General features: G+C 55.1%; 1 protein-coding gene across 1 annotated transcript; it reads left to right on the top strand.

The window, feature by feature from the left end:
* The first annotated feature begins 4,184 nt into the window (after positions 1–4,184).
* On the top strand, positions 4,185–14,008 carry GSK3A (glycogen synthase kinase 3 alpha). The gene is made up of 11 exons (XM_042920920.1): positions 4,185–4,520; positions 6,409–6,596; positions 7,936–8,019; positions 8,181–8,291; positions 10,184–10,314; positions 10,409–10,515; positions 11,455–11,552; positions 11,636–11,731; positions 12,137–12,323; positions 12,653–12,745; positions 13,313–14,008. The coding sequence occupies exons 1-11, from the start codon at positions 4,238–4,240 to the stop codon at positions 13,384–13,386; spliced, it is 1,452 nt and encodes a 483-aa protein (XP_042776854.1). The 5' UTR covers positions 4,185–4,237; the 3' UTR covers positions 13,387–14,008.
* The last annotated feature ends 1,296 nt before the right edge of the window (positions 14,009–15,304 follow it).

Raw genomic sequence — 15,304 nt, 5'->3', positions numbered from 1 at the left:
TTCTGTATTGGGGACAGTGGGTGGGTGGGGGGGGAAGGGAAGTTGGGGGCTGCTGGAGAATGTATTCAAAACAATAAAACTTTGGACCTTTGGATGTGGTGATCTGTCCTGGGTGTTGGGTACAACAACTAAAAGGTCACACACAGCCTTTGTTTGATTCTGAAAGACAGGAACCTAGATTGGCTCTCCAAAGTATCTATGGCCAGAAGGTCTAACCCTATCCGAATGGGTCAAATCGAGGCCTGGAAAATGATCTGACCTCAGGGGCATATAACCCCCAGGACCTGATGATAAACGTCTCAGGCATACCCTTGCCCTCTGACAGCTCCCCTATTCTGTGGGGATCCGCTTATCCTTGGAAGCGCTTTAGATTCCACCACCCTGTCGTCCTTGCTTTTCTGATCACCTGAAATGCCTTTCCTTTCTGGTTCTGTGTGTTCCCCGGTCGGTGTCCCCACGGCCTGGAAGGGGACTTTGGCAACAGGCCTGCAACAACTCTCGAAATGCAGACCTTGCAAGGTACATCAGCGGTCTCTGTCAAAGCAAGGGAACATCCCCTGCCAGCGAGTTAAGGGACAGGCTTAATCCTGGTTGTTACTGATCGACGACGTGCTATGTACCAGGTACCTAATACCTAGTTAGCTGCAGTGCTTTATTTCTAACACCCAGCAATGTGGGGGCAAGCAGTTCAGTTAAATGACTTGCCCAAGGCCCTAACCCCAGCCAGGACTTTAAATGAGGTCTGTTTCTGAAGCCTGTGTGCTTTCAACAACTCCTTTTCCTCAGGCAAGGACAGTTGGATCTAGACAAAGGTTTCAATCATAGGATCTGAAAGGTGAGCTCCTAAAGCTAGAAGTTCAGGCTGGAGAGCTTGATTCAGGGATGAAAGAGCCAGGAGAAGGAATCCAAGCTGAAAGGGTCCTTAGAGACTGCCCAACCCCTACAGTGCAGGTGAGGTGCCTGAGGCCCAGAGAGAGGAAGGAGTTTCCCCAAGGCCACACAGCTAAGAAATGAGGTGGGAATTGAGGGCTCAGGCCTGTTGGACTGGCTTCATGGAGAAACCCCACCCTGTGCAACTCTGAGGGGGAAGGAACTGGCAACTCTTATCTACTCAGGCTTCACCCTCATTTCCTGCCAGCCCGGGGTGGGTGGTCCCAGATGATGTCGATTGGCAGTGAAGAGAAGATCCAGGGCTGGGGTACTGGCAGGAAACCCAGGCTCCCTTGGCAGCCTGCGGGCAACTGCTCCCTCTCCTGGGTGATGTAAGTCACTCCCTGGGGTGGGGGCCACTGGGCTATTTCTGGAAGTTGGGATGAGGCATGTCTCCTGGCAACATAGATGCAACTGAGTTGCTGGTGGTGGTGGTGTGATGGAGAAAGGGGGGTGTTATCACTGCGGGGAGGGGGGGGAAGGACCCAGACGAGTGTCTCAGTTCGATTTCAGTGCCTTCAGAACACCTCTAACCAGGTCCAATATGGATTAAGAAGTGCTCGGCTTTAGAACTGCTCTCTAGGTCAGACTTGTTGCCCCCAGTTCTGACCTAGTGGGGTGTCACAGGTGGAATTTAGTTTTGTAAACTCCAGCAGCTCCGCCAGTCTTTAATGACCCACCCAAATCTAGAAATCTATTCAATTTCTGCAAGACCACACCCTCGATGTCTTCCACATCCCAGTAGAAAGCCTTTTGTCGATCTCACAATTTTTCATCAATTAATTCATCCTTCAGAGACTCTCTTCAAGCCTATAATCCCCAGACCCAGACCCCCGCCCCGTCCCCCCCGCCCCCCCGCCGCCCCAGGCGCCCGATTCTCCTTCCTGGTGCTTCTTAAACATTGCTCACCCCTTCGGGTCCCTCAGTCTGGAGTAGTTTCTTGGCATCCCACAGACCTTTTAAAGACACCTCGAGTCCCCTATGACTTCTCCACTGGTCCCCAGTAAGACCCCTTCACTTCACAGACTCCCCTGGACACCTCCGGACACCACAGGCCCCTCACAGACACAGACAATCTGCCCTAGCACCCCTCAACAAACGTTCTCACCCCTGTAAACATCTTGTTAAAATTCCCTCAGACGGTCGCCCTCAGACTCCCACCGACCCCAATCCCCTCCTGTCGGTTGCCCACGCGCCGTCCACTGCGCATGTCGCATGAATTCTGGCCGTTAAGTAACCGCCGCCATCCCGCCCCGCTCCGCTGTCCTTTTGGGCCTTGTTGGTCCAGTGTAGGATTTCCCAGGCTTGGGGCTTGCTTGATTCAGATTTTTGCTTTTCATTTTTCGAGCTGCCGTCAGAGGGCAGCAACCACCATTTGGCTGAAAAACTACGACTCCCAGACTCTGAACTGTTCGTAATGAGTTGCATTCATTGAAAAGGGAGCGGAAGTCTGTCCGCGCTTTGCCTTCTGGTTAATGTAGTCCGAGAAGGCCTGAGCGATACTGTCTGTCTGCTCTGTATCCGCTGAGAACTGCAGTTAGATCGAGTGGATGAAAGTTTCTTCAGGCTTTAGAAAGGGCAGGACAGTTAGTATGAACACTGGCTCAGATTAAAGTGAAGGTCTACAGACTCCATTTCCCATTATTCTACGAGGCAGGAGGGCTGAAGATGATTTCATTCTAGTTCCAAGTATTTCCGGGACACACACACACACACACACACACACACACACACACACACACACACCACACACACACACACACACACACACACACACACACACACCCTCACACGAACTCCGTTTCCCAGCGTCCTTTGGGGATAGAGTCCTCCCGGGTATTTATTAGTCGATAAATAGGGCGACATAGTCCGTGCACAAAACTTGAGGCTACTCCTAACAGTCGGCTTCCTTGATTCCTTGATTTGGGCCCTCCTGGATCCTGTAAACTTGGGAAGCGGGAGAACGCAAAAGGCTGAAAGAGGGTTCAAATCAGAAGTTCTTTTTTCACCTCTTTTAATTCTCCTCTCAGCCTCTTGGTGCAACCCACGTTGGTAGAAAAAGCTAGATTGTATCTGAAGGCTATTGTTCTGAGAGACCACTAGGAACTTTGTTTCCCAAGTCGTTTGCGGGGGATTTGCCTCCCTGATTAGTGGAAACTTGGAATTTGGAATGTTTGGGCTCCCATTTTCCCGCAGCCCCTGATAGACTTGGTCACTTTCTTGGGACCTGGGGGAGGGGAAGGAGGCGTTGAACACTCTACAGTCTCCCGGGGGGATTGATGTCTTTCACCTTCGGCTCTCGCTTTCCCAAAAGTACCGGCTGGACTCCACTTCCCAGCAAGCCTCTGCAGTCTCATCTCACAAAGGGTCAGGATCCTGACTGGACTATTCCCCAGCATGCTTCGGGTTCCTCGTAGATCCCTCCCGCTCAGTCAAACGGGGAGGCCGCCTTGAACTTCATTTCCCAGAAGACACAAAGTTCACTGTAGCAACTACTCTGAAGCCTTGGTGTTGACTACATTTCCCGGTAGGGACTGCGGCATAGCGTAGGAGATGCAGAGGAACGCCGTACCTATTTTATTTCCTAGCCTATCTCCATAATTGCAGTGTCCACTTGGGGCTTAGGTAGTACCTGGGACTCCATTTCCCGGCGTGCTTTGGAAGTCGCGTTACACCTGCAATGCGGTGAGGGCGTGGCGACGACTCCATTTCCCGGCTTGCTTCACGGTCCGGTATCTGCGGATGCACCGGCGCAGACTCTATTTCCCACCGTGCACTTGGCACGGATCGGCATACACGGCCAATAGACTAAATAAGCGTCTGGACTCCATTTCCCGGCGTGCATCGGCCTACAAAGCTCACTGAAAGAGTGGCTGCGACTACATTTTTGAAGCACATTTAGGGCTCACAGTTGCTGCAATGGAGTGAGTGTGTGAGTGTGCGACTCTGACTCCGCTTCCCAATGTGCTTCAGAGTCCGCAGTCGACACAGTTGGCTGACTTCTTGCCCAGGACTCTTTCCTGACGTGCAGCGCGATCCGTCATCCCCCGCGGTGGGCTCCAAGGCCTTTGCAGACTCCATTTCCCGGCGTGCCTCGCGGCTCTCTGTGCGGACCGAGGGCGGCGACGGCGGCGCGTAGGGCAGGCGGACTGCATCTCCCGACGTGCCCCGCGGCGGGCGCTGGGCCGGAGCCGGAGCCCGAGCGGCGCGGCCTGGAAGAGGCCAGAGCCCGGGGGAGGCGGCGGCGGCGGCGGCGGGGGCAGCCCGGGCAGCCCGAGCCCCGTGGCCTGGGCCTGCGCTCGGCGCCATGAGCGGCGGCGGGCCTTCAGGAGGCGGCCCTGGGGGCTCGGGCCGGGCGCGGACCAGCTCGTTCGCGGAGCCAGGCGGCGGAGGCGGTGGTGGCGGCGGCGGCCCCGGGGGCTCGGCCTCCGGTCCGGGCGGCAGCGGCGGTGGGAAGGCGTCAGTCGGAGCCATGGGTGGGGGCGTGGGGGCCTCGAGCTCCGGGGGTGGCCCCAGCGGCAGCGGCGGAGGAGGCAGCGGCGGCCCCGGTGCGGGCACTAGCTTCCCGCCGCCCGGAGTGAAGCTGGGCCGTGAGTATTAGCGGCGTCCGTGGAGGGTGGAGATCAAGGTTCCCGAAGCCCTTCAAACGTCGATCAGCTTCTTCCATATGCCCAGATAGGAGGTCCAGCTCCCTGTGCTTCCAAAGATGGGATTTGAGCGCTCCCCTTCCCAGAGAAAGGGATTTGAGGGGTTACCATCAATTGGAGTTTAGGACTGGATATTAGGATTAGATTAGTGGTCCTCAAGGAAACAGGGGTCGCAGGTCTCTGTTCTTCTAGTACTGAGATGTTGGGTCCCTGAGCCTTAAAAACAGGAATCTGATGTTGCCATCCATTAGACAACAGGATCAGGAGTCATCCTCGCTTGCAAATGGGGCTAAAGGGGTATTGTTCCCAAAAAGAAGATCACCGTCACCCCAAAAAGGGGATCGAATTTGCTCTCCTTTAGACGATGGGGGTTTGGAGTGAATATCACATAGGAATGGATTTGAGGTTACTGTGTCCCCGGAAGGATAGGGCCAGGGCTTCCCAAACTGGTACCCAGGCAGTCTTTCCTTTTAAAATGCAAGACCTGTTACCATCATTTGTCCATAACAGATAGAACTGTACCCCCAATGGTGGAAATTAATAGTTGGTGCTTCTTAGAAATGAGGACAGACTGGGAATCAGTATACCCTGCCAAACAAGTCCATAGGCACTGTTCTTCCAAAAACTTGGCTTGGGGTGCCTGGCTGGTTCAGTTTGTAGAGTATGCGACTCTTGTTCTTGGTGTCATGGATTCGAGCCCCACGTTGGGGGTAGAATTTACTTAAAAACAAAACAGAACAAAAAAAACTTGCTCGGTAAGTCTCCTTCCACAAAAAATGGAACAGTGTCAGGGAGGGTCACAGTTCCCCATTGAATATGGATCTAAGGTTCTACCCTTATCATTGTTCTGAGGTATGGTGTCACTAGCTCTGGAAGAATAGCCACATAGGATCATCTTCCTCCAAAAGAAGGTATCAGTGCCCCTCAAAACAAATTTGGTTCATCAGTGACCCCTTTGGGAAATTGATGAAAAGTTCACCAAAGAAAAGAGGTCACTATTCCCTAAGAATGCCACGAAACTTTGCTGCTGTTCAGAGAATGGAATTGGAAATTACAGCTTTCCTTCAAAGGACTGAGGCTGGGATGGCCCCTTGTTAATGGAGGCCAGGTTCATCAGTCTCAAGACTTAGTACTTGTCCATTGGGGACCACCCAAATACAGGAAGGGGTCTGGAACTCTGGACCACACAGATGAGGAGGCCAGGTCAGCGCCTTTTCTAACTCCAGAGTAGTTGGGGAAGGGCTTATTGTGAAAGTCATGACCTTGTCACTCATACCTGGAGGAGTCCTTTCTGCCACTAAAAAATAGTGGTGGTTATCAGCTGTAGCAAGGAGGACTTAGTGGTCATTGTCCCTCAAGCTGTGAGAAAGGCTAGTGCTTTCCTAAAGTAGAAGTGCCTCGGGGTCACTGCTCTGGTAAGTGGGAGAGGTTAGGTCAGGCTTTTCCCAGTCAGGAGTGGGGCCAGCAGGCAGGAAGCTCAGAGTGGATACAGTCATCATCTGAGAGTATGAGGATGCCCTCAGACCAAGCGGGACCAGTGATTTGCTGCTCACTAGAGGTAGAAATTCTGGGTTATCAATCCTTGAACAGCAAGAAGTTTAAGTGTCAGTGTCTTCCCACCCAGAGAAGCAGCAGGATTTAGGGTTCCCTGAAGGGAAGAGGAGAAAGGGCACCCAGAGGCATCCAGCAGCCACCTTTGCTCAAAGACAGAGAAGAGACAAAGGCCCCCAGTGAGCATCCTATAGAGATTCGCCTCCCTCCCCACAGCCCTGTGATCGGGTGGTGGCAAGAGGGGGAAGGTCAGTGGATGTGTGTCCCCTTTGTTCCCCAGGTGACAGCGGGAAGGTGACCACAGTGGTAGCGACTCTAGGCCAAGGCCCAGAGCGATCCCAGGAGGTGGCTTACACAGACATCAAAGTGATTGGCAATGGCTCGTTTGGGGTCGTGTACCAGGCACGGCTGGCTGAGACCAGGGAACTGGTGGCCATCAAGAAGGTTCTCCAGGACAAGAGGTTCAAGGTAGCTTGGGGCAAATGGGGACAAGGAGGTGTGACCAGGCATAATGGGTGAGAGCACCCTAGTGAGGGTGCTGGATTTGGGTTTTCACGGGATCTGAACACGAGCCAGAAGAGAAAGGAGTGGAAAAGTGTGTGGAAGATGGGAGTGTGGGTTCCAAGAGAGACCAGAGCTGATGTTGGGCTTTTGCTCTGGGTGAAGTGCTTTGTTAGGCGAGTTGTTATTTAATTCACATGAAGGTTCTCTGAGGGTGGACACTGGTGTCTTATCCTCATTCTAAGACCGAGACTCAGATAAGAGAATTGACTTGAGAGCAAGACTAGCCTCTGGCTTGTCTGATTCCGAAGCCTTCCACCTTACCCGCTAAGTTACGCTTCTGCCCAGAGGAGAAAGGAAGCTGGTAGAGGGTGATGAGTGTGTTTGTGAAGGTCGTGCTCTGACCCAGGTGCTTGGCAAGCGCAGGATGAAATCCAGACTGTACTCTGCTCACCAAACCATGTGCCTTGGTGTGGGCATCTGTCCCCCTGGGGACAGATGTGCCCTATAACCTAGTGGAGGTCCAGGGAACCAAAAGGAGATGGAAGAGGTAGAAGTCGAGGGACAGTTGGTGTTGCAAGGACTGGCATTTTGGAGCTCAGGCTGGCCTGGATATAAATGAACTGAGCCTAGGCTGGGAGCGAACCAGGTCAGGGACTGGGTCTTGGCAGTGAGAACCCTTGGGCAGGAGGAGCTCCAGGGTGTGGGCCAGAATTTGATTAGCGTTGAGTCCCAGAAGTGCGAGGGATCTGAGGGTGTGAATTCTGAGGCCAGAACTCAGGGGAACAGAGAATAGGGAAGAGACTGAGGCTCTTGGAAGATGGAAGTCTGGAGTCTGGGACTTAAGATCCAAGTCAGGGTTCAAGGGCCCAGATGCCTCCAGGGGAGGCAATAGAGAGGAGTGGGGACCAGGGTGAACTGGGTGGCCGGTACTTGTCTGTTGGCACTCGGGCCTTGTGTGGCCATATCATCTGATTTTTCAAGACAGCCAGGAAAAGTGGATTCATACATGGAGACCCCTGATTTTCAAATGTTAGCAACGCATTGGGAATTTTTGAACAGTGGGCTGAAGAAAGCTGATCTGTAGGTTGGGTTTAGTCCATAGGCCTTCAGCTTGTGGGGGAGGGAAATGGGTAGTGGTAAGGAATTAGGGTCTGTGCTAGAGGGGTCCTGGAGCTGGGACGCAAGGAGTAGCCACCTGGCTCTGTTGGCAGGAGTAGAGGAGCAGGGCTGTGGTGAGGGGTGCCAGGGAGGGGAGGCGGGGAGAGTCGGCCATTGTCTGAGGCACTTTCCTTTTGCTCCCAAGAACCGAGAGCTGCAGATTATGCGTAAGCTGGACCACTGCAATATTGTGAGGCTGAGATACTTTTTCTACTCCAGTGGGGAGAAGGTGAGGCCTTGCCCATGCAGGGGAGTCTTCCACCTTGACTCCACCCGTGTTCCTGCCTGCCTTTCTCGTGACTGCCAGTCCTTCCCCCGTTATCCCCCACAAGCCTCCCCCCCCCCGCTCTTTCCTCACAGTGCCTCACACCTCTCCTTTGCTCTCTGCAGAAAGACGAGCTTTATCTAAATCTGGTGCTGGAATACGTGCCCGAGACAGTGTACCGGGTGGCCCGCCATTTCACCAAGGCCAAGTTGACCATCCCTATCATCTATGTCAAGGTGGGCAGGCGGGCAGGCTGCTGGGACCCAGGCCTACAAAGCCAGGGGCTCTGGATCCTCCTGCCTTCTGTGGGTTCCTTCTTCCTCCCAACTCTATGTTGGTCTCTGCAGGCTGTGTGTTCCCTGCCCTTGACTCCATAACCACCATAGACAGAGCTTGCCAAATGCAGGGCAAGCCAACCTGAGGCCTGACCGAATCAGGGAGGCAGGCTGACTGGGGTCTGGGGAAGACTGCACGGTACCTGCTCGGGTCCACCCTGGGAGCCCAGTGGCACCAGTATTGTTGGTGGAGTTAGAATCGGGGTGGGGACCGAGAATGTGAAGGGAGAGATGCTGAAGTCAGAGTCCTGGCCTGCAAAGCCTTGGCAGAGGGGAGTGGGAAGGAGGCAGGGTTGGAGGAAGGTTGCTGTCCACAGAACCTGGGTTCATTCCCCAGGGCCTGGTGCTGTGCCCCAGGTGTTAGTCTCTTTCAGGAGGTGTTTGAATGAATGGGTGAATGAATGAATGAATAAATGAGCCTAGGGATGATGTGGAGAACAGAGGCCGGAGCAGCTTTCTTTTTTTTTTATTTTTTTATTTTTTAATTATTTTTTTAATGTTTATGTATTTTTGAGAGAGAGAGAGAGAGAGACAGAGTGTGAGCCAGGGAGGGGCAGAGAGAGAGGGAGACACAGAATCCGAAGTAGGCTCAGGCTCTGAGCTGTCAGCACAGAGCCTGACGCGGGGCTTGAACCCACGAACTGTGAGATCATAACCTGAGCCGAAGTCAGACGCTTAACCGACTGAGCCACCCAGGCACCCCCGGAGCAGCCTTCTGCACTGGGAGGAGGTGGGTGGGTTCAGGTTGGCTGAAGATCCTCCTGCTAGCTTTAAGAACGCTGGGCCTCGGTGAGCTACAGAGCTCTATCAGGGGTTGGTGCTGGGGGACTGCGCCTCCCAGGAGGGGAGTCCTCTGGTTTGGTGAATCCCTACTGTGGCTACCTGTGTGCTGAACCCAATGCAGTTCCAGAGACCTAACTGACTGAGACCCAGGCTTTGTTCCTGAAGAGCTCTCAGTTTAGTGGAGTAGACAGCTGTCGTTACGAAGAACTATAAAACTACTAGCAACTGCCATAGTAGAAGGAACACAGGGAATTCTGGAAACAGGAGGCCCCCGGCCCTGCCTGCTTTGGGGGTGAGAAGGATCAAGGAAGGCTTCTGGGAGATCATTAGGTGCAGGGTGAGGAAGCGGCATCTCTAGCCAAGGGCAGTGGGAATGGAGGAGGGGGGCCCAGGAAGCCGGCCTGAGCAGTTGCTATGTGCTGGGCACTGGCCTGAGTCCTGGGGGACACAGCAGCGATGAACACACAAAGATCCCTGCTCTCTTGGCACTTACGTTCTAGCCAGTGGGAGGGAGAGTGGCAGGAAAATCCAGCTGGAGGGAGGCGAGCCCGTGGGTGGTTTTGACTGGCAGCTGAAGGAAGCCGAGCCCTTCCTATAGCCAGTGGTTTTGGAGCTGAGTGACTGGCTCCCGCAAGGCCTTCCTTGTGTGTGTGTGTGTGTGTGTGTGTGTGTGTGTGTGTGTGTGTGTATCAGGCTTTTGCTGAGGTGTGTGACTGAGGCAGTATTCTCAAGGTGTGGGGCAGTGCCAGCCCTGAGGGGGTCTGTCGCAAATGCCCCATCCTGAACTTACTGAATCAGAAACTGGGAGGGGGCCCCAGAGGTCCCTGTTTTAACAAGCCTTCTAAGTGGGCCTGGTGCAGAGTAAGGTTTGAGGACCCAGGGGCAGTGGAAGAGTTTATGAGTCAACTGGAGAGGTGCTTGGGAGGGCTCTTGAGGCCAAGAGGGTGGAGCGCTGGCAAGTTCCGTGGGCAGCCCTAGGCCACAGTTGTGCTGTCCCTTGCCTGTCCCAGGTGTATATGTACCAGCTCTTCCGGAGCTTGGCTTACATCCACTCCCAGGGCGTGTGTCACCGCGACATCAAGCCCCAGAACCTGCTGGTGGACCCTGACACTGCTGTCCTCAAGCTCTGCGATTTTGGCAGGTGGGTCTGACCTGGGGTGCGCTGGGTGGCCGAAGGGGTGAGGAGGGACCCCAACCCTGGCCTTGTGTTTACTCCCACCCATCTCTTCCCACAGCGCAAAGCAGTTGGTCCGGGGGGAGCCCAACGTCTCCTACATCTGCTCTCGCTACTACCGGGCCCCGGAGCTGATCTTCGGAGCCACTGATTACACCTCGTCCATTGGTCAGACTTCCCGGAGGGTGGGGGTGGGCAACGGCAGTCATGGCAGTTTTTGAGTTCTTTCTGTGTGCTGTCTGCCAAGCTCGGCGATAAAAGCTTAACGTGTGTTCTTTCATCCAGTCCTCACAAACTTTGGAGGGCGATGCTGCCGTATGCTCGGTTCACAGATGAGCAGTCTGAGGCTGCGAGCGGGGAGGCCGCCTGCCTGCATTCGCACTGCTGGGGTTGGGCAGGGCTGGGCTTTGAAAGCTGACCTGACTCCAGAGTCCATGCGGGCTCTGGAGCCTCCCAGTCAGCCCTCTTTCGGGGGAGGGGCTGACAGTGACCTTGGGGGAATCAGTGGCTCTCTACTGCGAGGGTGTGACTTGCTCACAGGGCCTCGTGTCTTTCCCCATTGGTGGGGATGGCAGCACTACCTTCCAGGCAAGAGGCGGGGGCATGAAAGGGTTTGGAGAGAACATTCATCAGCAGTGTGGAGAAACTGAATGGTCCTTAGGTGTGAACTTGTGCCTTGGGGGTCAAGTACAGACCAGGGAGGGGGGCAAGACTCCCAGGTTGCAGCTGTTCCTGTGGGCAGGATAAAGGCTAGGCCTGGAAATTAAGGCTTTATCTTCCCGAGGCCCGAAGAACACAGATGCCTGTTCTAGGTATGTTGGGCCATCCGGAGGCCAGAGGTAGAGAAGGGGCTTACTGGGGTCACCGAGGGGAGAGAGGCAATTAAGGCTGGAAACACTTAGATTGGAGAGTGCAGCACAGTCAGTCACACCTGGAGGTTCAACATCAGGCTCCGGCGTTCCTAAACCGTAGGACCTTGAGCAGGGTGCTGCTTCTCATGGCTGAGAAAATGGGCTCCTGGCACCCTCGGGGTGACTGTGGGGGGGGATCGAAGCACTGTGAGGAGATGGGTGGAGGAGCCCTGACCCTCCCCCATTCCCCCTTCAGATGTGTGGTCAGCTGGCTGCGTGCTGGCTGAGCTCCTCCTGGGCCAGCCCATCTTCCCCGGGGACAGTGGGGTAGACCAGCTGGTGGAGATCATCAAGGTGAGGGCACGGCACAGTGTTGGGGGGGGGGGGGTGGGCTAAGGGAGAGGGGCTTTGGCTCAGACCCCTCCTTTTCTCTGCAGGTGCTGGGAACACCAACCCGGGAACAGATCCGAGAGATGAACCCCAACTACACGGAGTTCAAGTTTCCCCAGATTAAAGCTCACCCCTGGACAAAGGTGGGGAAGGGCTAGGGGCTCAGGCAGCATGGCTGAGGTCCCCTTTGGAGGCCAGCTGGCCTGGGGACCTGGCTATAGAGTCAGGGCTTGGAAGTGGGTTAGTAACTCATCCCATTTCCAATTTTATGGCATCTCCCATACTCGAGAAGGTGAGGGTCGACGGTAAGTTCGACAGTGCCATTTTTCTGGTGGGGAAACAGGCTCCCAGCAGGGCCCGTCCAGTGGTGGGACCTGGGGGAGCTGCTCACCCGAAAGAAGGTGACTGCCCCTCAGTGGTGGTGCCTCAGTTAGAAAGTGGGTGTGCGGGACTTAGTCACGTTTGCTGCAGGCCCCGTAGCAGCACGATGCTGGCTGACCCAGTGCTGGGGCATTTCACCCTGGTGACTTCTGTCCCCTCCCCCTAAGGTGTTCAAATCTCGAACGCCGCCGGAGGCCATCGCGCTCTGCTCTAGCCTGCTGGAGTACACGCCGTCCTCAAGGCTGTCCCCTCTGGAAGCCTGCGCCCACAGCTTCTTTGATGAACTGCGATGTCACGGAACCCAGCTTCCCAACAACCGCCCGCTTCCCCCCCTCTTCAATTTCAGTCCTGGCGGTGAGGGCACAGCCTGGGATCTGGGGAACCGGAGGGGCAGGCAGACGATGTGGAGGAGTGCTTGGTGTTACAGACAGGAGTGGGGCGCTGAGGGTGGGCTACAGGAAGGGCCTGGGGGCTCAGGAGATGCCTCCAAGACAGGAGACTTGACCCTGCTTAACCCATGCCCTGTGATCACCTGTGCGAGGCTCCCTCTGGTTTTTCACTTAAAGCATTCAGTGGCTACACCCTTGCCAGGAGCTGGGTCCCTCCCTGGTGCCCCCTTCTAACCCTGACCCTGTCTCCCAGTGCCCTGCCTCCTGACTGGGCATGTCCATTCCTGTCCCTAGAACTCTCCATCCAACCATCTCTCAACGCCATTCTCATCCCTCCTCACTTGAGGTCCCCAGCGGGCACTGCCACCCTCACTCCATCCTCACAAGGTAAGTCAGGGGCCATCTGTGGCAGATGAAAGCCTTTCTCAGCCTGGGAGGCGGGCCTGTTTCCACAGCCCCAGAGTTTCCTGCACATGTGTGGAAACTGTTGACACTTTGATCGTATACGCCTTGATGGTCACCTTCGTAGGCTATTATCATCTATATCTGTGTTTAAGTGCTAACTGGAAAGCCAAAGATAAACGTTTGGCTTGCACACACAAACAAAAAGTTAAATTTGTTGTCCACGTTTAAAAATTGAGGCCACTGCATGTACAAATTCAGATTTCCTGTCTCTCTTGGGGAAGAAAATCCGACTGGGCAGTGCGGGCCTGCCTTTCCTCGGGGCGGTGCTGTCAGCTGGGGCCAAGTTCCAGCTGCCCTCTTTTATGTGGGGCCTGGTTCTCTGGAGTCCGTCCATGACCAACCTGGCCCTTTGGCATTTGAGCATGCAACCCTGGACCCAAAGTGGCAGCTATCTGTTTCTGATGTAGCATCCCCCACCGAGTTCCTGCTCTTGGAGGGATGGAGGTCTGCAAGGCAAAGGGTAACTGTCTGCTTCTTCCTCTCCCTCAGCTTTAAGTGAGGCTCAGACCGGCTCGGAATGGCAGTCGACCGACGCCACAGCTCCCCTCACTAACTCTTCCTGAGGGCCCCACCAACTACCCTTCCATCTGGGAGCCTCCAGTGGGGCTGGGAAGGGGGACCATAGCCCATCAAGCTCCTGACCTGGCTGGGCCCCTAGACTAGAGGGCAGAGGTAAATGAGTCCCTGTCCCTACCTCCAGTCCCTCCCTCACCAGCCTCACCCTATGGTGGGCTTTTTAAGAGGATTTTAACTGGTTGTGGGGAGGGAAGAGAAGGAAGGACAGGGGGTTGGAGGCATGAGGACCTCCTGCCCCCTCGGCCCCCTCCCCTCCTCCCAGGCCTACACTCCTCCAACCCCCTTCCCCTCCTGTGTCCCTTGTAAATAGAACCAGACCATCCCGTCTACTCCTCCTCCCTTCCCTGCTCCTCCTTCCCCCTCGGGTGTAAATAGATTGTTATAATTTTTTTCTTAAAGAAAACGTCGATTCACACCGTCCAACCTGGCCCGTCCCCCTTCTACAGCTGTCCCTCCTCCTGTCCTCTGCCCCTAAGGTCTCCTCCCTCCTCTCCCAACCCTGGAGGGCTGGGGGTGGGTGGGTGGGGGAGCTCCTGATGTCTTAGTTTCCACAGTAAGGTTTGCCTGTGTACAGACCTCCGTTCAATAAATTATTGGCATGAAAACCTGCTTCCTGTCTGGCTGCCTTGTTTCCACAGAGGTGAGGGTGATGCCTGAGGGCCTGTTCTGGGACAGGACCGCTCAGGCAGGGGAACAGGGCTGAGTGAACCCACCGCGCTGGGCTGTTGGAGGCTTGAGTCCCGGCCCTGCCTCACAGGCCCAGCTTTCCTGTGCCTCAGCTCCCCTCTGCACATGTGACAAACTGAGTCTGGCTTATCCACTGCAGAGGCCTGGTGGGAGCCTGCCTCATGGACCCAGCACTGATCTGGAGGGAAGCAGGCACTGTCATCCCCAGGCGACAGTTGAGAGAATGGGATCAGAGGTCAAGGCCACAGAGTGGAAGTGGCGGAGTCGAGACTTTGAACAAATGGCTCTATGTCTCACAGCCTAAGCTACATGCTGTTTCACAGGGACACTGAATGATGAGGGGTCACTCAGGCCAAAAGAGCCTAGATGTAGACCCTTAGTGGGCACAGACGGGCAGAGTAGCTGTCCTCAAGCCCTAACAGATCTCCAAGCTTTCGTTTCTGTTTTAAAGAGGGCACATAGCCGGCCCATACCTAGGGATGCTGGGAAGTGACAAGCCTGGGAATGTTGGCACAGAGAACTTGGTTTCTTTCCCTCCTCCCCTTCCACAAAAACATGGCGGGGCCACGGGCAGAGGGAAATGGCCACTCCTCCATGTGGTGCCAATGATATGTGAGGGCAGGAGGCCTCAAAAGTGGAAGGAGGAGCAACTGATCCGTCCTCCACTGGACTTCACTTGTGAAGAAAAAAGGAAGTTTTTTTTCTTGGTTACTGTGTAATCTCTACGCCCACCGGGGAGCTTGAACTTACGACCCTGAGATCAAGAGTTGCGTGCTCCACCGACTGAGCCCCAAAAGGGAAGGGGTTTTGAACACGTCCCAAAGAGTTCAGGGACTGTTCCTGTGGCACCTGAACTCTCCAGTTTGTTTGGGCCAGTCCCACGGGCACCTGTAAACTATTCAGAACAATCCTTGGCCTTTCCTGCTCAAGACCCTCTGGATATCACCTTGTTTGTAAGATAAATGCATCTAGCAAGGAGACCACAGCAGGACAGAAGGGCTGGTCCGGGCAAGGGGCACTCCCGGGGCCCCCCTACCTCCCTACTGCTCACATCTGTTCAGCCGTGAGGTCAGTGAGGATGATGTGCCTCACCCTCCTCCCACTCCCATGGCCTCGGCCCTGGTCTGGCCCCATCCTTTCCCCTTAGACCGTCTTCAGCCAACCCCCTGCCCCACCTTGATGCCGGGGAGCCCTAAGGCCCACTTTTGACCGTCCCCG

Source organism: Panthera leo, chromosome E2, assembly GCF_018350215.1.
Source record: "Panthera leo isolate Ple1 chromosome E2, P.leo_Ple1_pat1.1, whole genome shotgun sequence".
NCBI classification, from domain to species: Eukaryota; Metazoa; Chordata; class Mammalia; order Carnivora; family Felidae; genus Panthera; species Panthera leo.
Note: the sequence above shows the minus strand (reverse complement) of the source record. Positions and strands in the feature narration are given on the sequence as shown.